This window comes from Phaenicophaeus curvirostris, chromosome 2, assembly GCF_032191515.1.
Source record: "Phaenicophaeus curvirostris isolate KB17595 chromosome 2, BPBGC_Pcur_1.0, whole genome shotgun sequence".
NCBI lineage: Eukaryota > Metazoa > Chordata > Aves > Cuculiformes > Cuculidae > Phaenicophaeus > Phaenicophaeus curvirostris.
Genome location: NC_091393.1, coordinates 101,751,896 through 101,779,151, shown reverse-complemented (window position 1 = coordinate 101,779,151; position 27,256 = coordinate 101,751,896). Strand labels below are relative to the sequence as shown.

The window sequence follows — 27,256 nt, the reverse complement described above, 5'->3', positions numbered from 1 at the left end:
GGGATGTATGATGGATCCTTGGTATCTCAAGAGGAGGAAAGAAAGGTCCGAAGGAGGAGAGGAACAGTTAGTTATATGGCAGGGGAAGCAGAGGAGAGCTCACCTCTGCACAAACGTGTGCCTGAGCAAGTCTTGTGTTTGCTTTCAAGTTGTTATGCTTCAAACAATTTAGGCCAAACTGGTTTTCCTTTTTTGTTTGGGTTTTTTGGTTTGGTTTTTGTTTTTTTTCACTTGCACACACAGCCCTTGACAGCTACCAGTGAAGTCACTGGCATGAGGGAAGGCTCTTATGCACCTGAGAAACATGTGTTGAATTAGGCTGCTGGATGCTGTGAAGGCTCTAGTAGGAGCTTGAGATTTCACTGACCCATTTTTGAATGTGAGATAGACTATTCGTCTGAGAATTAACTGAAAAAAAGAAGTTTGTAGGAAATCATGTCATGCTGTTTCTGTTAAGATCCTCTTTCACTACTTAATGTTCCATGCACAGATGATGTCCTTAGCAGTGAGGTTTTAGGAGTTTTTTTCCTTCGGGCTTTGGAGCTAGACCTGTCAGACAATAAGCATTTGTATGTGATCACCTACATAAAATTTTGCGTCTCTTCTTGTAAGGCTAGATATGATAATGAAGTATGTCCTGTTATGTTTGATCTTAACAGCATTACAAGCTGTCTTGGGTCTTACCTCTATCACCTCTGACCTTTTGCACAGGGATGAATTGAACTCATATAAAAAGCCCTGGTAAGATGACGAAGCAATAGATCTCCAGCCTCAAAAAACCGAAACAAAATAGAAGAGGGGGGAGAGGAAAAGAAAATATTCTTTACAGCCTTTCAGACTTCCTTCCCATTCTTGCAGTAGGGTAGTTTAAGAACTGAATAGATTGAATGTCAGACACTGGCACTAGCGAAATTTTATCACTCCAAATAACCAGCTTATTCGGCAAAGCTAGCAGGTAAAATGTGTTTTACTTTATGAAGCAGATGAGAGATACTCTTGAAAAAAATTTCACTTTTCAAATATTTTGTCAAGAAGTTGGTTTTTTAGTGTAAAATGAACAGAACTGAAATAGAGTAAATAGAACTTCTCAATGGTCCTGGCTTTTATGAAGCAATGATGCCATTTTCTTAGCTGTGGTGTTTCTCCCATAGAATATTTTAGGATGAAGATGTTTTCTGTTACATTTGGGGACTGTACAAGCCCTGATATCTAAAATCTGGAAAATATCTTACCATTTTTTTTGTAGATTCTGAACTATTATGGGAAAGTCAAAATAAGAACGACATTGGTAACAAAGAATGAACCCTACAAGCCACACCCTCATGATCTGGTTGGAAAAGACTGCAGAGATGGCTACTACGAAGCAGAGTTTGGGCCAGAACGACGTGTTCTGTCGTGAGTAATAGTGTTTTTTGGGAGTTTGATTAATTATGCAAGTGATTTACTAATCTTAAGTTTTAAAACTGACTAATGATTAAAAGAGCAATTATTATGCAGTTTTTACTGAGGCTTACTAATCCATCTCAGAGAACAACTTTTCTTTCTAGTATTTCCTTACTTTTTCAGTAATTCATGTACTTATCTTTGATCCCATTCATTTCCTAGCACCCTTTTTTAATCTTTGTTAGTTTTCCCAATGTGTCTTCTTTTCCCTTCTCCCATTTGTTTGCCTCTTAGCGTCTTTCAGTAAGACTACTTACTCTTGAGTGTGACTCTCTCCTACATGTGAAAATGATGAGTAATAGAATGGATAACAGCATTACAATTAGTACTTCATGGTGATGAGAGATTCAGGGAAGTCCATGTCTTCCATGGGAATTATATTTGGACTTTCTGGAAACATCTGGAGAAAGTTTGTACTGGCTGAGTATCGTGTCACTCACAAGACAGTGGTTGTGACACATCTAAACAACACGTTAGTAGCTGTCAGTGTTGTTGCTGTTGGTTTGGGTTCTATGTTTTGCTTTTTTTTTGAGTAAAAATGCAGGTTCTGGTCAGGCCCAGCTCTGTAGAGCTAGCATGCCAGGGAAGGATCTGCTTGTGGATGCGGGAAGTAAAACTCAGGCTGTGTGTGAGATGTGTTTCTTGGTGCTGTTTGGAGGGATATTAAGAATATCTAAAATAGAGTTGTATTTGATGACATTTCCTCTAAGTTTGCCAAGTCTTATGTGAAAATGTAAAAGCAGAGTGAACTTCAACAAATGTTCGGTGATTATTGCTGGAGATGGGACTTCTAAATAGACAAGCTGTTTGTGGTTCATGTTTTGCAATGTAGTAAATTTGGAAGTAAGCTATTGCTTTGGGGTAAACGTAACTGAGCTGGGAAGAAAAGAAGGGAAATATTTCAGTAAGTAGCTCTTACACACTTCTGATGTAAGGCTGATGTGATTCTGTTGATGTTAAGGAAATTACTCCACATTTATTTGGGTTTAGTTAGTAGGACACTATTTAAAGGAGAGAACTGAAGATACAGTCTGTTTGAAGGTAATGATTGCCTAATGGTGAAATAAACAGTTGTAATAGTGGGGATGCTTCTTCAACACAGAGCCCCAGGCTCCAGTGATCATGAATGTAGAATCATGGAAGGGTTTCAGCTGGAAGAGACCTTAAAGATCATCTAATTCCAACCCCCCCTGCCATGGGCAGGGACACGTCCCACCAGACCAAGCGGCTCAAGGCCCCATCTAGCCTGGCCTGGAACATTTCCAGGGATGGGGCAGCCACAGCTTCCCTGGGCAACCTGTGCCAGTGCCTCACCACCCTCATTGTTAAGAATTTTCTCCTCCTGTTGTCTAGCCTAAATCTTCCTCTCTCCAATTTATAGCCATTCCCCCTCATCCTATTGCTACATACCTTTCATAAACAGTCCCTCCCCAGCTTTCCTGTAGCCCCTTTCAGGTACCGGAAGGTTGCTATAAGGTCTCCTTGGAGTCTCCTCCAGGCTTAACAATCCCAAATCTCTCAGCCTGTCCTTGTATGGGAGGTGCTCCAGCCCTCTGAATGTGCTGTGGATGTATTCAGGTGGCATGTAGCGTGTTGACTGTACCGTATTTTGCTGTTATAGATGCTAACAATTTTATGAGTTCATTGGTTTTAGCGGTGTTAGCAATGTTGTCCTAATTGGCATATGGTAGGAAAGGATTGGTAAATGTAATTCCTGTAATCTCCCCTCTACTACCGTGCCTCTCTAGAAAGGTAGGTCTGTCACTTCAGGCTTGATTCCATCTTGATTGTTGTAACCTCACCCTCCTCAGCTCCCCTGCAAAGTGTTCCTCTTTGTCTAAACAGCAATTGCAAGTATCTTAAACCACTGCGGGACCTTGCAGCTTCCTCTGACCATCCATTCACCAGCTTCCCCCTGGTTTTCTGCAGTAAAGCTTCCTCACCTAAGGTCAAGGGATGTCTGCCGAATGGGCTAGAATTAGCCCATCCCACTTCCTGCTTTCCACTTTACCTTCTCGGCCAAAGCAGAAAGGCAGATTGCTTAACCCCTTTTCTGGTTATGTGCTGCATTCACCAGCTGCAGGACGACACTGATGATTGTTTTTCCTCTTGGCATTTTGTTGCAAAAGGTTAAGTGGTGTAAGCACAAGGCAAGCTTATAGAGAGGCCATTGCAGAATGTGATGCCAAAAAGCATTGGGATGCTCTGCAAATATTTATTTGCAAATTTTTATTTCATATCCATTATATGCAAGTCCTGCTTTTTGACATAATGCTGTCTCCATTTCCCTTAAGGCACTTGTGATTGTTTACTGTATCCATGTATTTTTCTCAATATCATTATGTGACAAGCCTTTCAGTTTCTTACCGAATAGTAAGTGGGCTACTTTCACTTTAGTGATAACTGAAACTCAGTTTTGCATTGAGCCTGTTGTTGGAGAGACTGATGGGAGCAGGCTCAAAACATTCTCTTTGAAATGCTTCCGGCACTGGAGCACTCTTCCCCCGCCCCCCCTTATTTATTTATTTTTAACAAATCGTTGGTTGCTCTAAGATGAAAGAACTGTATAGTCTATAATTGGATCTGGGTGTTTAAAGTTATTTTCCTTTTTGTGGCTGGTGACTCAGTTTTCACATTCTTCTCTCCAAGTCAAAGTTGGAGAGAAGCCTCGTACAATACTAGTGAACAGAAAATATCCTATCCTGGTAGTGGATCTAGTTGTTTACTTTTGATGATCATCCCAAATGGAGCAAAAGTCCAGTTGTTTTATTTTTAATTTACTTTCAGCAGTGGAATTATTAATCCCAGATTTTGTGTTGGTCTAAGTAATTGCTCTGCTTTCTGCTTGTTTAAAGTTCCCTGTGTAGTTCCCATTGAACAAAGTGGGTTTTTTTTCTGCCTGTGCTGTAATCTTTGCACTGCTGCCTCAACTTGATCAGACCCCTCTCTGGCCAAAACAGCAAGGTAAAAAGTATAAACGTTGGAGTGTGTGTGACTGTATGCTCGGATTTTTACTTCTTAGTTTGCTATCTCTTTATGTGGATGATATCATAGGGTTTTTTTTAGCTGTCCTTCATTTTTTTTCTCTCTATTCCTACTTCTCCCTCTCTCTTCTTGTTATCTCGCTTGCTTCCTGTCAGCCAGCATTGATGTGAAACCCGTAGCCTTGCTGAGGTTCTCGAGTTTCTCCTCTGACCCATCCTTCTATTCAGATATTTAAATAGACACTTTCACTGTGACAGCATATGTTTAAGAAAATGTTTATAATCTGAGAACTACGGGGTGTCCAGATGCTTAGTTTCTGCATGTGTGCTTGCTTGTTGTCTCCAATTCATGGATGTCTGGAGAGGTTGAGACCGCTGATGGCAATTTGGGGATGTAACACAGAACCAGGCATTTTCATGGGTTGGAAGTTTGCTTCAGACTGAACCTGTGGAATACAGTGGGCATTTTGCGGGGAAAACAATATGTGCTGTGATTAAGCCCTAAAAAATACTACCTACAAAAGGATACAGAAATAGGATTGCTCATCAAGGTACAGTACAGATCTTGAATGTCAGTAGCCACAATATGAAGCCAAAGTGTGTTACTGAATTATGAGATGCTACTGCATTTTATTTTCCTCTAGTTCACTGTATTGAGTTCAGTTTCCAAAGGAAGCTTATGAGTTCCTCTAATGAATAAAGATTCTGAAAGCAGAGTTCGATTGCAGAGGATTTGGGAACCTCTGAACAGGGTGTGTTGGGTGCAGGCGAGGAAGCTTAAGGAAATTAATCTTATGCTAGGATAGTCTGGTTCAGAGCAGGGAAATGTGTGACTAGTCTTCAGTGTTGGCAAGAACAAGGAGTATCTTTAGGTACATTAGGGTGTTGTTTTTTAGGTGAAGCCAAAGCAAAGAACTTTTGAGGAGTTTCAAAGCAAGGGAAATTGCTGGTGCTTCTGGGGAAAGATGCCTGCTGTCATGACCTATCTTCTGAGCTTATTGTAACATTGTGAAACACAGATTTTTTTTTTTTTTTTTTTTTTTTTTACTTCCTGCTTTACATCCACTCAGCTTTGATGATGTCATGGTTTTTCCATGTGGGAAAGAGTCAGCTCGCCTGGGACTCCCCCCACCTCCTGCATCAGGGTGACCTGCACTTTATGCAAATCAGGAAGAGCTGCAGCTCTTCAGAACTCTTCCATAACTACATGAGATTTAATAACCTGTTCTGACTTGTTTAAAAAAACCTTTAAATTTGAAATTTGCATTCCCTGATAAAAGCAGGAGGGCAAATCTTTAACTAATGCAAAGCAGCAGACTTATTGATAACAAAAATATTGTCACTCTGAATTACCTGAAATTGAATGTTTAGCTCTTAATCACTGTAGATTTACTGTGGAGTAACAATTTTTAATATAGAAATATATTTAATAAAGTGTATAAATGCTTTAGAATGTTATTTTAATATTTTTTCACTTCTGTTTCTGCTCTTTTTTAATAAAAACCAGCATCCCTGCTTTTCAGATAATTTACACTTTTTTTTATTTCTTACTGTATGATGTCAAGGTAGTCAGCATCAAATAATTTATTCAATATTCAACAGTGAAGATTTTATTAGTTGCTGAAATCCTGCCACATATTCTTCAGTTTTCAGAATTTGGGCATTCAGTGTGTGAAGAAAAAGGACCTGAAGGAATCAATTTCTTTACGAATATCTAGGAAGATTAACCCTTTCAATGGTGAGTATAACTTAGCTGGTTCACTTTGCAAGATGGTGGGATTTTTTGTCTTGCCTTTGCTTTTGTGGTGGAGCTTTATCTTAAAAAAAAAATTATTTTCTTGAGAAACTCTTCCCTTTCTGTGTCCCTCCTTGTCTTTCCTCACTGTCATCACATAATGAATCTATTTTGATTGTTGCTTTTTTAATTTTTCTCTTGTTTAATCCCCAGCAGCAGTGTGAGTTGCTGCTTGGACAGAAGCAATGTGATAGCAGCAGCAACCTCCCTTGGGAAGTTTTACCAGTATCTCGGGAATCTGATTTCCCAGATTTGGTAGCTATGAGAATGAAAGACTGAATTAGAGTAGTTGTGCAACATCTTAACCCCCCAAAATAAATCTAGCTTGCCACAGTCCCACCTCTACTCTTTTTGTGACACTAGTGTTTGTGACCACTCAGCCAGCCAGTTCAGGGAGCTAACAGGCTCCTTGAAGTTGCCCCTCACTTGATTTTACAGCATGGGAGCTGGTACAGGCACTTGAAGCCCACAGCATCACTGGGCTCAGTCAAATCTGAGGCAAGTCTTGTGCTGCTGCAGAACCACGCCTCTAAGGGCCTACTCATGTGCTGTAGTTTTATATCACAGACAATCAGTGGGCTGCTCTCAAAAAGAGTCATCCTCCTTTTCCTTCCGTCGCTGGTCACACACTCCTACCACTTTCCTCACACCAGGTACAGAGGCTGTGTGGCTACACAGTGAACAGGCTCAGCAAGTTACTCCAGTGGAAAACCAACTTGCAAAAAAAAAAAAAGTGGTTTCCCCTCAGATTAACTTGCTAAACTAATTCATCTCACAGCCACACAATTGTAAAGTTCAACTCCCAGAGGGGGTAGGGAACACATAGCAAATTTTAGGGCCCACTGGAGTGGGACCAGCACTTCCAGCATATAGGTACAACTGGAGGGAGTTTGATTAAAAGTATAAATATACCTGAACTATTAGCTAAGCATTATTATGAATGCAGTCATGTATTTGCTTAAGTGTGGCATGAGCTTGGAGGTTTTCCAAATTCTTTTTTTTTAATGCCCTCAAATCTTGCTAAATTTGGGTATGACCCTTGGAGTTGAGAGCTGGTTTTCTGGCTGGCTTCAAAATACGTGTCCCTACATCAGGACAAAAATAAGTGTGTTGAACTTCTCACAGAAGGAGAAATAGTTTAGATTACTTTCTTATTTTAGAACAGCTGTTTGGAGTCAGGCTGATAGTCCAAAGGGCCCATCTAAACAATTATCCTGGTTCTGATAATGTATGCACACAGTAGCATCTGGTTTGATCAGGGTTCAGTCCATCAGCATAATTTAAACAGGTTAAATGTTTTAATTATGTTACCTCAGATCAGTCAGCTCTACCTTGATATCCAACAAAAAAGAATTATTCTGTTCAGCCCTTTTGGCTTTCTTTAACTCCATAAATAAAGAGTTGACATTTTCTTTTGATGTCATGCAGTACAAGAACGTAAAATCCCTTTCTGCATGTGTATTTCACAAAGAAATTTTAGCAACCACACAGTTACCTGTGTTCCTAGAGCTGCTCAGTGTAATAGTGAGGAAATGTTTAACTGAAATGATTTGTCAATAGATTTTTTTACAGTGCTTGGTGCATAACTCTGAATTCAGTAATCATTTTTGGGTGATGACAGCAGGTTGCTTTTGGTAGCATGAGCACAGATGCTGGGCTGTTTTCTACTGATGCAGGAGCAGAGGGAGAGCCTTGCTTGGGTGACACAGAGGACAGCACTTTGCTCTCAGCTGGGGTTATGCTGAGAAGGGGCCGCTGGCAATCCCCAGTCTGCGTAATTGCCTTTCTGCACTTGTTAATGTGTCAGCACAAAGTGCAGCCACTTAAGAATGGCCTCCAGCTGCCCCAGGGCAGTCCCACATGTAAGTAGAGCCCAGAAGAGCATAGGACCAAGGCCAAATAAATCAGGATTGTGGCAGAAATATTTTCATATGTGTACTTAGTTGATCAAACAGGATTTCATTAGCAGCAGTCACCATAATGCTCACTGTTGATAAGATTGAAAGTTTTATGTATGAATTTAGTTTGTTTTTTAAGGTCAGGAGAGTATCACTACATTCTCCAGGATTGCACAGGCTGTGTTATACCTATCCTGCATTATGCTTTATTTATATGCGTTCAGAAAGGTGTCTGACTTCTCTGTTTAGAAATGTTTCAGTTAGGTACATTCTCTATGTAGAGTGCAAGTAAATATTACACATTTTTGATGAACATCATAAAAGACATGTCATGGAGCTGAAGACTAGCCTTCAGAGTGTTTGTGTTGGTTGCTTTTTTTTTTTTATTTCCCATGCTTTTCTGGAACAGTCAAACAGACCCTGTCCCTAGTCTCCTTTCAGGGCAGTGGTTCAGTGTTGACCCTATTAACAGATGCAAAATGCCTGCAGCTTGCCTGTGTACGTATTACACGTCAGTAAGGGATGAAGAAATAGCAAGGGCTGGGTCCACAAAGTTGTGTTCCAAACTTCCTTAAAGGCTCCATCGTCTTCCAGGGAAGCCCAGGTGCCAGAGGTTCCTGGGATGGCAAAGGGAGAGTGAACCCTAATGCACATTCTTGAGTGATGTCATCCCTCCTCCACATCTTTCAGCATATGGTATGGATGAATACTGAATAAGGGTCATAATTAGCAAGAAGGGGAAGTTGCTTGGTCAAGATGAATGGGTTTTAAGATTTTCTCCCAACGTTCTTGCCTGTACTGTTGCAGCAACTGGTGTCTCTGAACTCCTGGACAATTAGAATTTGGTGTTTGCAGATTGTGCCATGCGCCTACCTAGAGCTGCCTGCATCTGAGTCATTCTGCAAGCGTCCATGTAAGGCTCTTTCACTATGAATTCCCCACTATTAGCTGGCAGCGTTTTCCCTTGTTAAGTTTAGTACAGGCTGTGAAAATTGTATGCATTCACGAGGATGCAAATCAGATTACTTGCACCTGAGGTGCTCCTCTTGCATTAGCTTTGTTTGAGAGTTGCTGTTTCCACATTGCCTTGGGACATGTTTGTGATCTGTTGTGTTCACAAGGTACATACCATATTTTTGTCCTTTAAGCTAAACAATTCTAGAAATCTTTGTCCCTTATCCCTGAGCACACCAGAGGAATGGAGTGCAGTGGCAGCCTAATATGTAACTAGGATCCTTGGCACGATGATGATATAAATAGCACAGCATCAAAGGCACGGAGTTACTCCTCCAGTGGAGCTGGTCCATGTCCGCTTTCTAGGGTGTTTGTTTTCTTTTGGTACTTGTTGAGTTGTGCTATATCCTTGTCTTCCCATGTACTGTCTGATGTACAGCCAACTCAAATTAAAAGAAGAGCCAGTCTTCAGTTAAAAGCTTTTGTGGGTGGGTGTGACTTGACATAGAGACAACAATCGACTTAATTACAACTCAATTATCAAGGAGGAAAAGCCCTAAATGTGCCTTTAAAATTTAGGGGAAAACCGTACTTAGTGAAGTATTGCAGAGGACTGAGCTCTTTCTTGCCAAATGGATGACAGCGTGAGAATCCTAGACCTGTCTTAAAATGAGAAATCCAGGGAATTGCCACATTCCAAGCCATTAATCAAGAGAGCAAGATCCTGGGCTGCATCAAAAGAAGTGTGACCAGCAGGTCAAGGGAGGTGATTCTGCCCCTCTGCTCTCTCGAGACTTCACCTGCAATCCTCATTACAGGAAGGACATGGATCTGTTCAAGCGAGTCCAGAGGAGTGCAATGAAGATGGTCACAGGGCTGGAGCACCTCCCCTGTGAGGACAGACTGAGAGAGCTGGGGTTGTTCAGCCTGGAGAAGAGAAGGCTCTTCTCCAGAGAAGGGAGACCTTATAGCGACCTTTCAGTACTCAAAGGGGACCTTACAGGAAAACTGAGAAGGGGCTCTTTATCAGGGAGTGCAGGGACAGAACAAGGGGCAATGGTTTTAAGCTGAAAGAGGGAAGATTTAGAGAGGCATATGCTTAAATTTCCTGTTCTTTTGTAATTGCTCTTGCTAATATGCATTTAATTAATTTTTAGTCGCCCCTGTACCGCACAACTAATTCAGCTCCATTTGCCTCCGCAGTCTTTCCTTTGCCATTTCCCCTTTCCGCCCGCGAGCAGCTGACCCCACGTTGGCTTTGCACTCATCACAGTCTCCACAACACCCCCTCCACGCCTCCGTGCTGCGCCCGGGCTGGTCCCCACACCACACCAGTCACACTCGCTTCCTGCCCACGCATGCCGTCACCTTCTCCGCAGCTTCCCTTGCTGGTGGTTGCACTCGTAAGACCCCCCCCCCCACTCCTCTGACGCCACTTGACTACATCGGCCAAGTTCTCCAGGATCCCCCTCTTCAGCCCACTGGCTGGGGAGCGCCTGCTTTATAGCAGGTCTTATCAGGCGATGGAGTGCACGAGGAAATTAGCACAATATTAGGGACCCAAGGAAGACTTTTAGCAAAGATTTGGGAGTTGGGAATCATTCAGAAATGAAAAGCATTGGAGTCCCCTCATAAATGTCCCAGATGTTGCACTCCTGTCCTTCAATTAAAACAAATGTGTAATACGCACCCACCCTTGACTAAATGCTTGAGTTGAAAGTCTTGGGAACGGAGAGTTGTCAGCTTTTTAAAAGGCACAGAGGAAATCCATCTGAAGAAAACTAAATGTTCTGATCATAATGTGACTTTAGTTTCTGCCTTTGGAAAGCTCTTTATTCTTTAGCTTCTTGCTGTTTATGCTGTAATTTTTTTATTAACCCTGAAGCATAGTGCCTTTTCAAGTTTTTTAAAAATGAAAAGGAAAACTGCCAACTAGAGAGATGAAAAATGCTGATGACTTCTTTTGGGCTACAAACAGAAACTGCTAAAAAACGTCTTAGAAACATACAGACACTGCTGGATGTGTTTGCTTAAATCTGTTCCATTTTTACCTTTTTTCAGATGGAACTTAGAACAGGAAAAGAACCCAGATTCAAAGAAATGCTGTCTAGACAAAACAAGGACCAGTTCTTGAAAGTTTAAATTTAATATTCCTAGTTTTTTCCCTTTATTTTTGTATCAGGCCAGACCATTCACCTTCCCTCTGCTGCTTTTTTTCTGTAAAACGGTGATGCCGCTTCCATGCACTGAAGCAGCCTGAAAGGTGCCTGAGGGAAAAGTAGCTGTAATAGTTCGGGTACTTATTGACTATAGGATAGCATCTGAGTTTTAGTCATTTGCTCTTGAGTTGCTCTCCCCTGAGTTTTATGTTTTCCTAAAACTGAGTGTAGCTGCTGCATGTTCTGTTTACAGGTACATGCTAACGCTTTTTTTTAAAATCATAGAATGGTTTGGGTGAGAAAGGACCTTAAGGATAACCCAGTTCCAATGCCCTTGCTATGGGGAGGGACACCCCCTCACCGGATCAAGTTGCTCAAAGCCTCATCCAACCTGGCCTTGAACACCTCTAGGGAATGAGGTATTCCTGAGTTCTCTGGATAACCTGTTCTAGTGCCTTTTCACCCTCACAGGAAAGTATTTCTTCCTAATTTCTGATCTAAATCTCCCCTTTTTCAGCTGAAAACCATTCGCCCTTGTTCTATCCCTGTACTCTCTGATGAAGAGCCCCTCCCTCGCTTTCCTCTAGGCTCCCTTTAAGTACTGGAAGGCTGCTATAAGGACTCCCTGGAGCCTTCTCTAGGCTAACAAGCCCAACTGAGCTTTGTACGGGTGATGTTTCAGCCCTCTGATCATCTTCATGGCCTTCCTATGGACTTGCTCTAACAGATCCATGGCCTTTACCTCACTGTGGATCACAGAGGTATAAACCAGGTATGGGTGTAGCATGAGAAGTAACATAGTGCTGCCACAGTCCTTCCCTTCCCTTGTTTCCAGCTTCTGCCTCTTGGCAAGTGCCAGTAAGGTGATCTTTATGACTCTGGGTGTTTAGCTGAATGGCCTGGCTTGTCATCCACTGCTGTGCATCTGGTTTATGAAGCCCAGGTACAAGGGGAGCACAATATTCTGCTTTTGACAGCAAGGGATGAATAGGACACCAGGACTATCTGCTCTTTCCTATGTACCTGTATGATGGGATCTGTGACTTGCACCAGATTTCCCTGATTGGTTGAACTTGGCATAAATCAGCACCAGCACTGGAAGGTGCAGTCCTTCCTTTCCCTGCCTCCGTCTGCTTCTAGCATTTCCCTTGTGCCAGGGCTAGCGGTCGTGGGAACTGCCTGACTGAAACTAAGCCTTTTCCTCTTTTCTTCTGGCAAGTCTGTTTTGAGCCAGACCAGTTCCTTGATCCTATTCACCACATGCAAGCCAGTTGCAGTGTTAGGGTAGTGCTGGCAATGAAGGCTGAGCAGAGTCAGCCTTTTTACAGTAAAACCATTGGTGTAGGCTGGGTTAAACCGATCAGTTAGTATCAGGGCTAGGAGGGGGTACCTTTGTGCTCCATGACCAAAAGGCTTGAGGCAAACCACCTCTGTGTCATCATTTGAATGAAGCTGAGCTCCCAGCGTATCCTTAAATTAATACCCATCATCTGCGTAAGAGACAAGTCGAAATACAACTCATAGTGATTATTAATGATGCATGTTCCTGAGCCGTCTCCTTGGTGAAGTGTTTTTGTTTGTAGAAGGTCATTCTCTTTATTTGCGATGTAGTGTGGTTCATGTGGCACCACAGCCCCACATCGAGAAGGGAAGGTCACAAGATGTCCCTTTGCAGGGTACACTGGTACTCTCAGCCCTCTGAATGTGTCACACCACATCATTTGCCCTGGAAGTTTCCATGCAGGTTAAGTTTAGATGCTAAAGTACCTCCAACTCCACCCACTCCAGAAGTTTCTGACATCATTAGTCTAGCAGCTGAGTAGAGGGCTGTATGTGAGGAAGCTGCTATTTAATCAGGTATCATGTTATCAGTCAAAAAACCAAACACTTCATAATTTCTTTGTAGTGTTCAGAATAAACTTTCTCTCTTCTTGTAGCATCACCTTATGAGTAAACAGCAGAGCCCTTAATCCCCCGGTAATTTCATCAGATAAATGGTATTTTATTGGCCTTTCTTGATGTTAAAGACTCTTAAAATAGAAAAAAAAATATAGAAAATAATCAACAGGAACAAACAGGAGGCCTGATATTATGAACATATTTAATTTTGTGCCTGAACTTGGAATTGCGTCTTGTTTGGTTGGACCTGGAAGGTCTCTGATTTTGTGTTACAGGGGCAAAGCCAAGAATTTCTCTCATTCAGTGAAAACCCAGTAGAGCACCTCTGGACTTCAGTGACAAATCCCTGAGATAGGGCCAACCCAAACCTAATGCCTGTGCAGTGTGAGCTGCTCAGATCAGCTGGCTCAGGTTGGAAGGAGTTTATGGTTTAGTTTGCATGAGGTGGTTTTGTGCCCACATTGGGATTATATCGGTCTCTTCCCATATTAGTGGGATAGCCGATTAGAGAATTCTTTCAAAAGTAGTTAGTTTTTAAGTTGGGGCATCAGCATTCCTTTCTGAAGAGTTGTGAACAGATTTATAAAGGCTTTACTGGTTATTGTAGCCCTTCTCAGGTCGAATAGTGAGTACTGCCCAGGTTTGACAGTAACTCTATTTTTCAAATGCTATTGCCAGAATCTTGCTGGCTTGAGCTAGTTTTCTTTTTCTGTTGTGCTAGTGGTATTCTTATGCATTTTTTTTTTTTTGCCTAATGCCCCATATTTATGTTGGAATTTTAATTTCTTTTTAATATTGTAGAAATTACAACGTATGTGAATTTTTAAGCATTACTTTTGAAAGCGCTCTTTCCCTCGTAAAAGATCTGTACTTACAAACATTCCTTCACGTACTCCTGTTTGCATAGATAATTACGGAAAATTAATTTCTCCCAGGAAAAGGTTAGTTTTTTTCTTAGATTGGCCCATCACAGGAACATACCCAGGTGGTTGGTTGGCTTCCAGTTCTTTCAGTTGGATTCATATGAAGACAGCAAGGTGTGGTACCACACACTAAGAAGCAGTCAGAAGAGGAAGCTGAACTGTTGCCAAAAACAGAGTACTACTTCCTTTTATTCATGTGTCATTTTCAAGCCTTTTTTTACCGTATCTGCACCATGCAACGCTCTTTACTTCGTGTGTGTAATTGCGCTGGTTTCAGTAGAGCTACACGTGTGGAGTTCGCACAGGCTGGTGGAGTGGCTTCTCTTCTTCTCCAGCCCTTTCTGTTCCCCAAATCTTCAACAGCATTTCTTAACTTCCAGTTTGTCAGGTTTAACCCTGTTTCTTATCCTTCTGTAGAGAAGTCAGTGAAATAACACTGAGTGACACAAAAAGACCATCCTCCCTCTGGCAGGCTTCAGGCATTAGTCAGTGTGTTTGGCTGCCTCGGTTTTGTTTGGTTTTAATATTCCTAAGGTGTAAGCCAACATCTGTTCAAGTTAGTGGCTACTCTCAAATTGACTTCAGAGGGAGCAGGATTAAATGTTTGTTAAAAATAACAAGATTTATTTTGTTTTGGATGATTGTCATTTAGGTGGGAATGATATATGTTTTGAAATTGATGAAAGCTGGATGCTGCTTTATATAAACATAGAATCCAGCGCCTCTATTTTTATGTATGTCTTCGCAAGATGGACTTGCAGCTGTCTTGTTCTCCTTTTTTGCTTTGTTATGTTCTTCTCATCTGGTTAAAAATAGCCCAAGAGGAATCAGTCTTGACTGAGCACTTCTTTCAAACTACAGATATTTTTTTTAGTTGTATTAAATCATTTATAAGAACATGCAAATTAGGAGCAGTGTTTTTTTTGCTGTAATACAATGAAGTATTTACAGTCATTCTGTTTCTTGGAGTTATTGGCATACCAAACCTTTTCTAAATCAGGGGTTGAATAGATTTACTGGGAATTTTCGAAAGTTCATACTATAGGAAACAATGTAACTTGAATATTAGCATTACTGATTTTCTCCCTGTCTAGCATATTTTTGCACTTAGAGTTCTCTTAAGCTTTTAGTCTGCTCTTATTTGTTTCTGAGGAAGAGGCTGCTGCGCCTCTGGAAAATGTGGTGCAGGACTGGTACTGCTTTAGCCTGGGAGAGAGGAACTTGATTGCACAACCACGAAGTCCTCCCTTTTGATTCAGAATCAAAAGCCAGGTCAAGATTTAGTGCTTGTCTTCTGTCTGCAGCGAGTTGACTTACCAGAGGTGTTGAATCTCTATGCTCAATTTAATTTTTAAGAAGTTTGAAATTTGACTGTGGCTTGGACGCACTGGCTGGACCCACATGGTCACCAGTGGCTAATACAGCACACAACCATAAGTCTTGGTGCCAGAGTGTCCATGGGTATTAATTGTCTGCCATGGTGTCAGAGCATGGGTTAGAAGAATCACCTGAGCTACTGGGAGCGCAGTAACATCGCTCTTCCAATGATCCCTTCTGCAGGGCACAATCTAGAGAATGCGCTTTTGTGTTCCCCTCTAAATTGGGCTGTATCAAGAGACAATTGGGCTGCAGAGATGCCAAACCTAAGTTAGGCTGAACAGCTCTGTGTTCCAAATCTGTTCTCTAAACATCCTGATTTAATAAGTTAGCAGGTCAGCTAATGAAGTACATTAAACTTGGCTTTACATATCTGGTAATACAGTTGTCAGGACCCCTCTGGGCGCCAGTGTTTCTGAAGTTACCTGTGTAGCTGCTGCTTAGTTTTGTGCTCACTAATATATTTGACTTAAAACATTGCAGGTCATGGACTTTTAAAAGGGAAAGGTGATTTAATTTCTTCTTACAGTAGAGACCAGGAGAAACTGAGCTGTTCAGAGCCCAACAAAGACTAAAAATGGCAGTGGAAAGTATTCTGAGTTCAATGCATTGTTATTTCACGCTATCAAATGGTGAAAGGAAGAAATCATTCAAGTGGGCATTGTGGAATCCCACTCATGGCAGGGTGGAGACCAACTCAGTGATAAAAGTTAAAGGTCAGAGCATTGCAGTCTAATCAGTATGGTGATCCCCAGACTTCTTAGTGGAGGCACGTTTAATCTTTTATTCTTGCAAGGGGCCTTTGAAAGGGCAGGGGAAAGAGTGAACTCAAGAGGTTGTGACCTGTTGACTTCATACATGTTCACTTTAGGTAATTGTGGGGAGTATCTAACTATGCTGAACTGGTGGTTTGAAAAATTTTGAGAGCGTGCCACTATAAATTATTTTAATTATCAGTACTTCTGCTGAAATGAAATTAAATCGGTTTCTCATTTTGCTAGCATTGAAAGTCAACATAATAGTTAATGTCAGACCTTAAAGGAAACCTTTGAATACAGAGGGGACTGCTTTTCCCAGAATTGTCCATTAAGTATGAGTACTATGGCTTAAATTTAAAAGTAGTGAAAGAGTGAACAAAACTGAAGTGCTGAGCTTGGGTTGTCCATTACTGTGTTTTACACTAGGAGGAATGTAGAATTTGGAAAAGACCTCTAGAATCATCAAGTCCAACCGTCTGTATGGAAACAGATCCTTGCCAACAAGGGTTTGCTTGTTGTATTGCAGAACTCTGTCATAACAACATCACTGATCGCTATTTTCAGAGGTACTGAAGTGACACAGATACTGATGGGAGGAGGAAAATGGTTTATGTTGTTTCATCTTCATTCTTATGCCAAGAACTGCCTTCTGATTATTTTTCTAGAGGAAAACAATGATATGTAGTGGAAGTGCCTCACTGTTGCTGGAAATCTTCAGCTAGGTCATCTTATTTGTATTGAAAGATTTCTCTTCAGCAGCAGCATTCATTTTGTAAATTTTGTTACACACAGATGAGAGTAATGTATCCAAGGAGTGACTTTTAAGCTATAGATATATGAAACTGATCTTGAATGCGAGGTGAGGAAAATAGAGTCAAGAAACAGCTGGAAAACTAGGACAGCTTAGCCTTGTTTGATGAAGAGAAAGCATTAAAGGCTTTATTATCATTTGTTGTGTATGAGGAATTTACTCATGCAGTCTCTCTAAAGTTAACAGGGACTACAGGCACATTTTGTCTGCCTTGACAACACCATCTCTTTTACTGGTGGAGATTCATCCCAAGTTTGTTAAAGAGTTACTGCTGGTTTTGATGACTAATGCTCAGTCTTTTCTTGTCTTGTGCTCTTCAGTGCCTGAAGAACAGCTGCACAACATTGATGAGTATGATCTCAATGTCGTCCGCCTCTGCTTCCAAGCTTTCCTCCCTGACAAACATGGCAACTACACGATAGCTCTTCCTCCTTTGATTTCCAACCCCATCTATGACAACAGTAAGTACCAACTCGAACAAATGTGTATTTTGTTTTTTCCCCTCTGTTTTAGTCTTTTGCCTGGGGTGAAAAATGCCGGACTGGTTTCTGAGGTCTCTGCCAGCCTTCTGGGTCACTTCCGTGGCTTGGGACTGCTGGCTGCATATCTTCCACATGGCAAGTCATCAAACATACTCAAGACGTGATCCCAGGGTGAAGTGCTGGCTGACCAGAGTTAGAATTGTCCATTGCGTCCATGGACTCGTATGTGGGTGCTTTTTGAGCCCTTGTTCACGTTTCACCGCAATGACTGCAAGGAAGGGCCTGCTGCAGAGGTGCCAAGCAATTAAAATAAATACTAGTGAGATGGGTGGCTGCTGTAAGACTGATCTGTTTTCCAAGGTTGTCCTCTAAAGCCTCTTTGTACCTGTGAAGAGTCCTTACCTTTGCCTTCTGAAGCTCTGGGATAGGACTTTAGAGAGGTTGAGAGAGAGAGAGAGAGATCGAGATCCCAGTGGGAAACTGTCTTAATGCTTTTATATATCCATTTTGTATCCTGATCAGCTGCTCTTTCCTGTGTATAGATACGTAATGGGGAAACGGTTGTTCACGCTCAGAGGGGGTGCAGAATTAAGTGAACCGCTTCTCCTTGGCACCATTTTCCACATTCCACAAAACTGGATTTCTATAAGGCTTTGGCACATCACTGCAGTTGAGGATTTTAGCCCTCAACATGTGCTGAACCTCTGTCCTGGAGAGGAATAGCAGAAGAGCTTTCAATAATTGGAAACCTTTGGGCAGTGGTCTGTGAGAGAATTTCTGTTCCAAATATTTAAGGTCTTATTTTAGCAGAAACTACTGAATAAAAGGAGGTCTGCATTTTATCAAGTTGATTTTAGAATTGTGTTGCTGTGGGCATAACCACTGTGAAAATGCTGAATATGAACTTGGGTGGTTTTGATATTTTTAGAGTTTCTTCTAGAATTATCTAGAAGTTAGTGCTCTGTACATTGTGTTATTGAGAACCCTGGTAGTAGTAAAGTAATTAGGGTTGAGATAAAATTGATGTACAAGATTTGCAGCTGTGTCTCAGATGCCATTTAGAAATATGCAAAATCATGATTACTCGTCTACGTTGATTGACGTCAGTCTTTGCTAAGCTGCTGAAATGACAGATAGCTGTGTGGTGGGGGAAGCTTGGTTTTTTAATGTGGGTGTGTGTGGGCAGCTTCTGATGTGCTATAGGTATCTCAAATCCTCCGTGTGACATAGAGGCAGTGTAAATAAAACAGTGCATAACTGCAGTCATAAATCATAAAAATTACACTGCTATTGTCTGGAACAGCAGTTTCAGATCTGAATTTCTTTTAAGAAATATTAGCCTTTTTAAACCTGCTACGTCATAAGGCACTGGGCATGGTCAGGTTATGACTTCAGATAAAAGATAAAATGATACAGTGCAATAGCCTTGGCTGTTAGATTTCAAGCTTTCGCAGATCTGTTCAGATTAGCAGCAAAAAAGTTATTCAGAGCTTTTCTGAAAATCGGTTTGCACATTTTAAATCTGGTATTGTCTTCACCTACTAATATTTTGTAATCTTCACTTGCTTTTGATAGTAGAGATACATGAGAATAATGTAAGCCTAATAAAAAAATCACAGAATCCTTTAGGTTGAAAAAGACCTTTAAGAATCATCAAGTCCAACTGTAAACCTAGCACTGCCAAGGCACTAAACGATGTCCCTAATCAGCACGTCTGCATGCCTTTTAAGTACCTCCAGGGATGGCGACTCCACCAGTTCCCTGGGCAGCCTGTTCCAGTGCTTCACGACTCTTTAAGTACAGAAAATTTTCCTAATATCCAGTCTAAATCTCCCTTGGCACAACTTTGGGCTATTGCCTTCCATTCTATTGCTTGCTACTTAGGAGAAGAGACCAACACCTACCTTGCTACAACCTTTTTTCATGTGGTTGTAGAGGCAGATGAGGTCTCTCCTCAGCCTCTTTTCTCCAGACTAAATAGCCGCACTTCCCTCAGCTGCTCCCCATAACACTTGTGCTCCAGACTCTTCACCAGCTCTGTTAACGCATTAGCAGGGAGTGCAAGTTTATAAAATGCAGTACTACAGGCAACTTCTCCTTTCAGTTACTTATAGTGTTGACTGGTTTTGAACAGAAATTTCCCAAGTTGCGCATCTTACCATGCTGAAAGCTCTTTGGGAAGAATCAGATAAAGGAGCTTGCTGTTTCTGAGAAATGAGCTTAGGGAGAACATGGTCGTTCTGCCCTTGTTGAAAATGTGATCTTTCTTGAGAAGCTCATTCTTCTAGGAATTTGTTACCATGGATGTGCTTTTGGGGGTGCGAGGAACAGGAACAACAAAATCCAGCCTAAGAAACCTTTCCAAAAACCTATTAAAAGGATAGCATGTGCCATTCAAGCAGACAGAAGTGAAACAAAGGTAATATTAGGCTTCTCCTTGCAACTCTTAATTTACCCTTCCTGTGAAAAGCACACAATGACACCGTTAATCATATGATCCTGTGCTGTTTCTGGGTTTGTTTTGTTTCCCCTCCCTTCAAAGTTTCTGATTCATTCAGCAAATGAACTGGCATGTGGCATGTAGTAAATGAGGCTGCAGCACCCACTTCTAATAATAATAGTAATAGTACTAGCTGCAGATAGCAACTACGTAATTGGGGTCTGACCTAAGGTTACCAAGAGCTCTGTTATCATAGAATCTTATATTCATAGAATGGTTTGAGTTGGAAGGAACCTTAAAGCTCATCCAGTTCCAACCCCCCTGCCATGGGGAGGGACATCTTCCACCAGACCAGGCTGCTCAAGGCCCCATCCAGCCTGGCCTTGAACACCTCTAGCAATGGGGCAACCTGTGCCAGTGCCTCACCACCCTCACTGGAAAAAAGTTCTGTCTAACATCTAATCCAAATCTCCCCTCTTTCATCTTAAGACCATTCCCTTTTGTCCTATTCCTGCAGTTCCTGATAATGAGTCTCTTCCCAGCTTTCCTGCAGGCCACATTTAAGTACTGGAAGGCTGCTGTAAGGTCTCCCAGGAGCCTTCTTTTCTTCAGGCTGAACAACCCGAACCCTTTCAGCCTGTCCTTATATGAGAGGTGCTCCAACCTTCAGATCATCTTTGTGGCCTCCTCTGGGATAAGCGTAGTCTGTGTTGTGCTACAGCGTGCCTCTGCAGTGCCGTGAAATACTGGGCAGGAATTGACTCAAGCTGAGAGTTTAAAGTAGTATTTTGGGGTGGTTGGTTGGTTTGTTTGTTTTGAGGGTGACACCATGAGCTTTGGTTTTGTATTTCATCTCAGTGCCTGGCACAGTGAGCCTGTGGCAGTTGGAGCCTCATGTTGCTGTGGCAGTAGGAGGATCAGTTCCCAGGTTGCAAAGCAGCACCAGCCAGATCCTCCCAGGCATTTTAGATACATTTGGAGTTGATGCCTTGCTGTCTTATGCCTTAATGTAACAAGATGAGAACATCATGGTGTAGTGTGGTGTCATTCTGTTGGGATTGGAGGGGTGGAAGAGTGTGCATAAAACTAGGAATATGGTCACAGACAGTAACAGAGAAGTGAGCATCAATTACTTAGTACGTTAAGTGAAGGTGGGGTCTTAAAATTGGAGTATCAATGCAGCATATAGGCACAGTAGGTAAACTTGAAATTCTAGAGAGTTTTTGCATTCTGGCTTTTCTTTGTTCTTTTTTACTTCTGAATCACTATATTGTGACTTTAGTGCGCTTTTAATTAACCTGTAACATAGCCCACGAAGCTCTATGGGGGCTGTTCTTCCTTGCAGTAGTCTCCTGTCTGTATTTACCATGCAGGAAAGCTCCTGAACACAGGGCCAGACACTGTCAGGCAGTGCTTGTCTCCATCCCACACGAGTCCCCTGTAGCCATCTGATTGTTTGGCTGCAGTGTGCAAACTTGGGTGGTGGTAAATTTATTGTGATGTACGATCCTTCACAGGGATCGTGCACAGGGCAGCTCCCCATCCAGAACTGTGTCCTGAGTGTTGTCCATGTACAGCCAGTTTGGAGTTAAAACTTGAGCATTTTGGATGAAATGTGATACTTGGAGTAAAGGGATGGAAGCTGGACTCCTGGACCTGCTCTTAAACACCTAGAGAAGGTGACAGAGGAGAGGTGTGATGGCCAAACCTGTCTGATACTGAGAGAGGGGAATTTTCTTGACTTGCTAGCCCAGCATTTTCCACAGAAGCATGACTGTAACAGCTAATCAGTCCCTCAGCTTTGAGTTCTGCAGCATGAAGGGCAGCAGTGCTGAGCACAGTAACACCACTCGGGGAGGTCGTTTGGGACTACGTTAGTATAGTTAGGGAGTAAGTGGCACAGTTGCACTGGTATCTCTTGTTTGGGGATGAGCAGCTGAGAGCTGTAAAATCATGGAATATTAACCCTGCTTCTGAATTTCCTGTGTGTGGTGACTTATTTAGTATGGATTTTGAGATGTCACGCTCCTCTGGTTGTTGCCTTCCCTCCACATGCCTTAATTCCCAACACCTCTTCTTCAATAGTGGCAAAGTTTCAGTAATTCTTTGTCATCAGATTTCCTTGTTTGTTTCCAGGAGCTCCCAACACAGCAGAATTGAGAATTTGTCGTGTGAACAAGAACTGTGGAAGTGTAAAAGGAGGAGACGAAATATTTCTACTGTGTGACAAAGTTCAGAAAGGTAATCTTGCCTAGGCTTTTTTCTTTCCCTCGGTCCCTAATGGCTAACACCACCACTTCCTAGCCAGGGAAGAGAAGCCCTTCACCACACTTGTGTGTAAGTGGTTGGGTTTTATAGCTGGGCAGAATAGCTTTCAGGTTCAAGGGCTCTCAGGACCTCTGAAAGACACTCAGTCTGATTAAAGTTGAGCCATTTACTTCGCATCTGAATTCTGAATCCTCTTTGTTTTTCTAACCCTTTTTTACTGCTGCAAGTTTTCAGTTCTTCAGCTTAACAAGCATCTTCTGTTTCTAATGGACTAGATGATATAGAAGTCAGATTTGTCTTGGATAACTGGGAGGCCAAGGGTTCCTTCTCACAAGCTGACGTTCACCGTCAAGTTGCAATTGTGTTCAGAACGCCACCGTTTCTCAAAGACATCACTGAGCCCGTCACAGTGAAGATGCAGCTGCGAAGACCTTCAGACCAGGAAGTCAGTGAACCTATGGATTTCAGATACCTACCAGATGAAAAGGGTATGGTTCCAATTAGCCAAGTTCCTTAAAAGCCGTTATCAGTGTTTGTGTTGATAATCAATAGTAGCTTAATTAGTAAAAATTCTACATCTCTACGTCTACAAAGTAGATTTTGGGATTTTAAAATAAAAATAATCAGTTTGCTTCCTCGTTAAATAAATGTCTTGAGCCACTGTTAATAACATTGTCTTGGTTAGTGCTCTCACATCTGAAATATTTTTCATTAAATATATTTTACTACGGTTATGGGCTACTAGCGTAAGTTTTAGAAAGTTCCTTTACTAATTATGTCAAAGAGAAACATAACACTTCTTCCTTCTGCTCCACTCTCTATAGATCCATATGGCAACAAAGCAAAAAGGCAGAGATCGACATTGGCTTGGCAAAAACTCATACAGGACTGTGGTAAGGAAAATACTTGTCTTTGTCCTGTTCAAGTAAACTTATACTTAGATGGAGTTATTTGCTACAAAAGCAAATATGCAATGTAGATTCATGCTTTTTTTTCATCGCAGGATCAAATTCGACTGAGAGGTCCAAAGCAGCTCCATTCCCTGCTGTCTCTTCTGAAGTGAAACTAATTAAGAAAGGTAGGCTTTTGCCTACGTGTCCTGGTCTAACAGCAGTTTGAAACAATTAGTGCCTGATGGCTGTGGGGAAGGGCATTTTCCATGTGGGCACTGGAGTTCCTAAGGCAGTGGTAGTACCCATCTCTTAGTTTTGATCCTCTTTTTTCTCCTCCAGTTTCTCCTCAAAGCTTCGGCTATGCTTCAACTTCCCCTTTGCATGGGAGAGGGCTACACCTTCTTCATCTTCAAGCGTTGCTAGCTTTTAGCCTTAATTTAGATAACTACTGATTTTCTCTGAGTCAGATGTTCAGCCCTTCAAACACACATTCAGTTCCTCGCCTTCCCTCCTTTTTGCTTGAAATGCTAATATTCTCTTCAGGGTTTCTTCTTGTAAGGTGCTGGTACTTTTGACTGTAGAAACTAAAGCCATCAGTTCTTCGCTTAAGTCTAGCTGTCACCTTCAGTATTAGCCAGTCTTGCTGCTGCCCAGAAGTCTGAGGTCCACCCTGGAGAGCAATTCAGCATGTACGATAGTGCACGTGCACATAGGGGTGGCCTCAATTGCTCTCTACAACTACCTAAAAGGAGGTTGTAGTGAAGTGGGTGTTAGTCTCTTCTCCCAAGTAACAAGTGATAGGGACAAGAGGAAATGGTCTCAGGTTGTGCCAGGGGAGGTTTAGATTGGATATTAGGAAAAATGTCTGCATTGAAAGAGTGGTGAAGCATTGGAACAGGGAAGTGGTGGAGTCGCCCATCACTGGAGGTGTTAAAAAAACATGTAGATGTGGCACTTTGGGACATGGGTTAGTAGGCATGGTGGTGTTGTGTTGATGGTTGGACTTGACGATCTTAGAGGTCTTTTTCAGTCTTAATGATTCTATGATATAATCTTACTAAGACAGCACCATTTTTACTTTGCTCTTTATCATTTGTGATTTTAAAAAGTATTTTAAGATGTCATTAAAATGCAGTCACGTCTTTCTTTTCCATAGAACCAAACATGTTTCCATCCACACTGATGATGCCGGGGCTCGGAACCCTTCCCAGCACCAGTCAGATCTACGCTGGCTGCAACCAGATTCCCCACGCGCCGGCACAGGTGGGGTCAGGGAAGCCAGACGCGCTGTCGTGCTGGCAGACGCTGTACAGCACGGCCTCTTCTGCAGCCGGCAGCCTGCTCAACACGCACCCTCAGAACAGCTTTGTGACAGAGGTGTCCCAGGCTGCTGCTCAGAGCAGCAGCTCGCTGTTGACTTTTCACGACAGCTCCCTGAACTGGCCTGATGAGAAGGATTCAGGCTTCTACCGGAATTTCAGCAGCACAAATGGGATGGGAGTGGTGGCGGTGTCGACTGCAGAGGTGCAGAGTGCTTCTAGTAACAGCATCGGGCACCAGGCTCATCCCGCTAGTGTGCCCGCAGCCAGCATCCTGAACATGGAAACCGATGACATGAACTGCACCAGTATAAACTTTGAGAAGTATAATCCAGTGTTAAATGCGAGCAATCCCAGGCAGCAGCTCCCTCAGGTGCCTCCAGCTTGCCCACCTGTAGCAGCCCTGGGTGGCAGCACAGCTTTTAATTTGCGATCTCACTTAGCTGATGCAGCAGCTTACAGCTTTATAGACGAAGAAGTTCTAAGCGAGTCAAGATTACCCACCAACCCGATCCCAAATGATCAGAATAGCATTGCAGATAACCAGTACTATGACACCGATGGTGTCCACACTGATGAGCTCTATCAGTCTTTCCCATTTGATAGCATATTACAAAGCTATAACCATTGAGCTACTGGAAGCGAGCACATAGTGCTTTTCAGGTGGCTATCGCTGTGTGAAGAGGAGTAACTTACCCTTCTGGAGTCCCTGCTTTCTCTTTCAGAATGTTACTATGCAAGTTTCCCGATATAACTTAAAGCTGTATGTTACATCCCAAAGACTGGTGCCCATAAAGAAGAGAGGTGGGAGTAGCTAGTGTTTGGTGGTTCTGTATCCTAAAAGTACCTTTATACACATTTTTACACTGTTGGAAAAGGGAAGTGTTAACACTTGAATCTTCCTTACCTTTGGGGACTGTAAAAGCTGGCATCTTCAGAAGGGTTAAAATTGCAAATACTTCACAGGGTTAGAATTATTTGAAAAATAACATTTTTTTTTTGCTATGGAAATTCAATTTTTGATAGAAATTAGGAAAAAAACCTGCACGTGAGCACTCTAGTTCAGACCCACCTAGCAATAGTAAAAGTTTTAATTAACTTACTTGAAAGGCTTAGGTTTCTAACCCTCTTACGTATAAAATCTTCTCCTAAACCAAGATCATGATTTTTTCACATTTTTACCACATTCCATTTGCTTTGAAGGCAAATTTACTCTAAATTTTTTTTAATGACTATGTCATTGTTAGATATATTTTTATAAGACCGGAAGGTTGGAGTTTTTAAACAGTCTAGCTCTGTTGTAAATGAATCACTGCACAAAAGCAATGAACAGAAAGTAAGGACTTCTCTGCACTTCATCCCAAGTGCGCTATTTTAAATGACAAACCCCTGTTGCTTTAGGAATGAAGCGCGCTGTTATTTCTGTGGAAGTTTTTGTGTGTGTGTAGCCATGATATATATGTTATTTTAAACTGCAGAAATATGTTGAGCAGAAGCATCTACCTATTCTTTCCTCAGGTATCCTGGCAGTTTCCTGCTATGCAAGTGACTGCTTAAAAGAAGGCTCAGATCCTGCTTCCCTCCTCCCCTTCCCAGGAAAGCTCTGGGGCAAACCCGGAGGTGGGCTTGGGGCAGCCTCATGTAGGTGCTCTCTATTAACAATTTAAGACCATTTCAGTCCATACTAACTAAAAACACTTCTGTACTCTGTATCAGAAACCAGAACTTCCTCCCTTCTACTCAATTCCGTCTTCATTTTTAGCCTGATGTTCAGTAAGAACTCATGTGGATAACTGGCTAGGTGAGACACTCTACTCTGCATTATAAGGCTTTGCTATGTTGTTATTACTATTTTTTTTTTTTTAAGAAGCAACACAGCAAGAAGTATGAGAGTGTATTTCTTAAGTTACACAGCTGTTTCGTATGGCAGATAAGGCTTAGGGATCTAATCATTACTGTTTGGCAACCTAAAAATGCACTGTGGAAAGAAGTAGTAAAAAAACCCACTCCAATATATTAAAAAACCACAACCCCAAATCAAAACAGCCACTTGAGACGTGTAGTTGTAAACAAAGCATAAGGACCTCCAAAAAACCTCTGTGGTTTACAGGAAAGCAGTGACTCCTTAACTGCAGTAATTCATGGTATTTGAAGCAATACAGGTGCTGCTGCTGTAATGCATTACACTGATTACACAGGTTTGACAGAATACACTCTGCAGTAATACGCTTAAGTAATAGAAAGACCAAAGAAATACAAAGAAAGCTTGAAATGTGTTGTTTATTCAGTTCTTTCTTTGAAGTTCTCAATTTTAAGTATATTAAATGTAAACATTTTACTCACTTCATAGAAAGCTCTTTATAGTACAATTTGTTTTTACTGTATAATTAAATATTGTCAAAGTTCTATTTTCCTTTGTCAACGAGTTGGTTTGGTAATTAGAAAACTGGTTATACCAAGTACTCGGCTTCTGCAACCTTCTCAGATTTATGCCACCCCCCAGAACAGGAAATCCAGAGAACTGGGAGAAGATACCTTATGGGTTGCTTATCCTGGGGCTTCTTAAAGTCTTCTGCTCACAGTTACTGTTGGCCGCTACAAAACCTAAGACAGTGTCTGCAGTGATGGTTCAGTCTGCACTCAGCAATGTTTTGTGGCAGAGCAATCGACGACTTAGGCCGAGGGGTTGGATGCTTTTGTGGTCTGAAGCTGAGCCACGGGGATGGCTTTTTCAAGGTGCAGCTAAGCTGATGTAAAAACAAAAATGTAGGGGGACATTGCAAGTGAGCAGGTGCCTGAAGAAATACAACAGCTTTACTGTGAGTGCTTCTAGCACGGAAGAGGATGGCATGA

At 41.9% G+C, this 27,256-nt stretch overlaps 1 protein-coding gene across 1 annotated transcript in view; it reads left to right on the top strand.

The window, feature by feature from the left end:
• Positions 1-26,254, top strand: part of REL (REL proto-oncogene, NF-kB subunit) — a 34,621-nt gene extending 8,367 nt beyond the window's left edge. Inside the window, exons 3-10 of the mRNA XM_069850204.1 lie at positions 1,247-1,395; positions 6,074-6,165; positions 17,322-17,462; positions 22,060-22,164; positions 22,467-22,679; positions 23,016-23,084; positions 23,195-23,269; positions 24,241-26,254. Of these exons, the coding sequence (XP_069706305.1) occupies positions 1,247-1,395; positions 6,074-6,165; positions 17,322-17,462; positions 22,060-22,164; positions 22,467-22,679; positions 23,016-23,084; positions 23,195-23,269; positions 24,241-25,034 (1,638 nt within the window). The 3' untranslated portion in view covers positions 25,035-26,254. The remainder of the gene's footprint in view (positions 1-1,246; positions 1,396-6,073; positions 6,166-17,321; positions 17,463-22,059; positions 22,165-22,466; positions 22,680-23,015; positions 23,085-23,194; positions 23,270-24,240) is intronic.
• Positions 26,255-27,256: the final 1,002 nt, after the last annotated feature.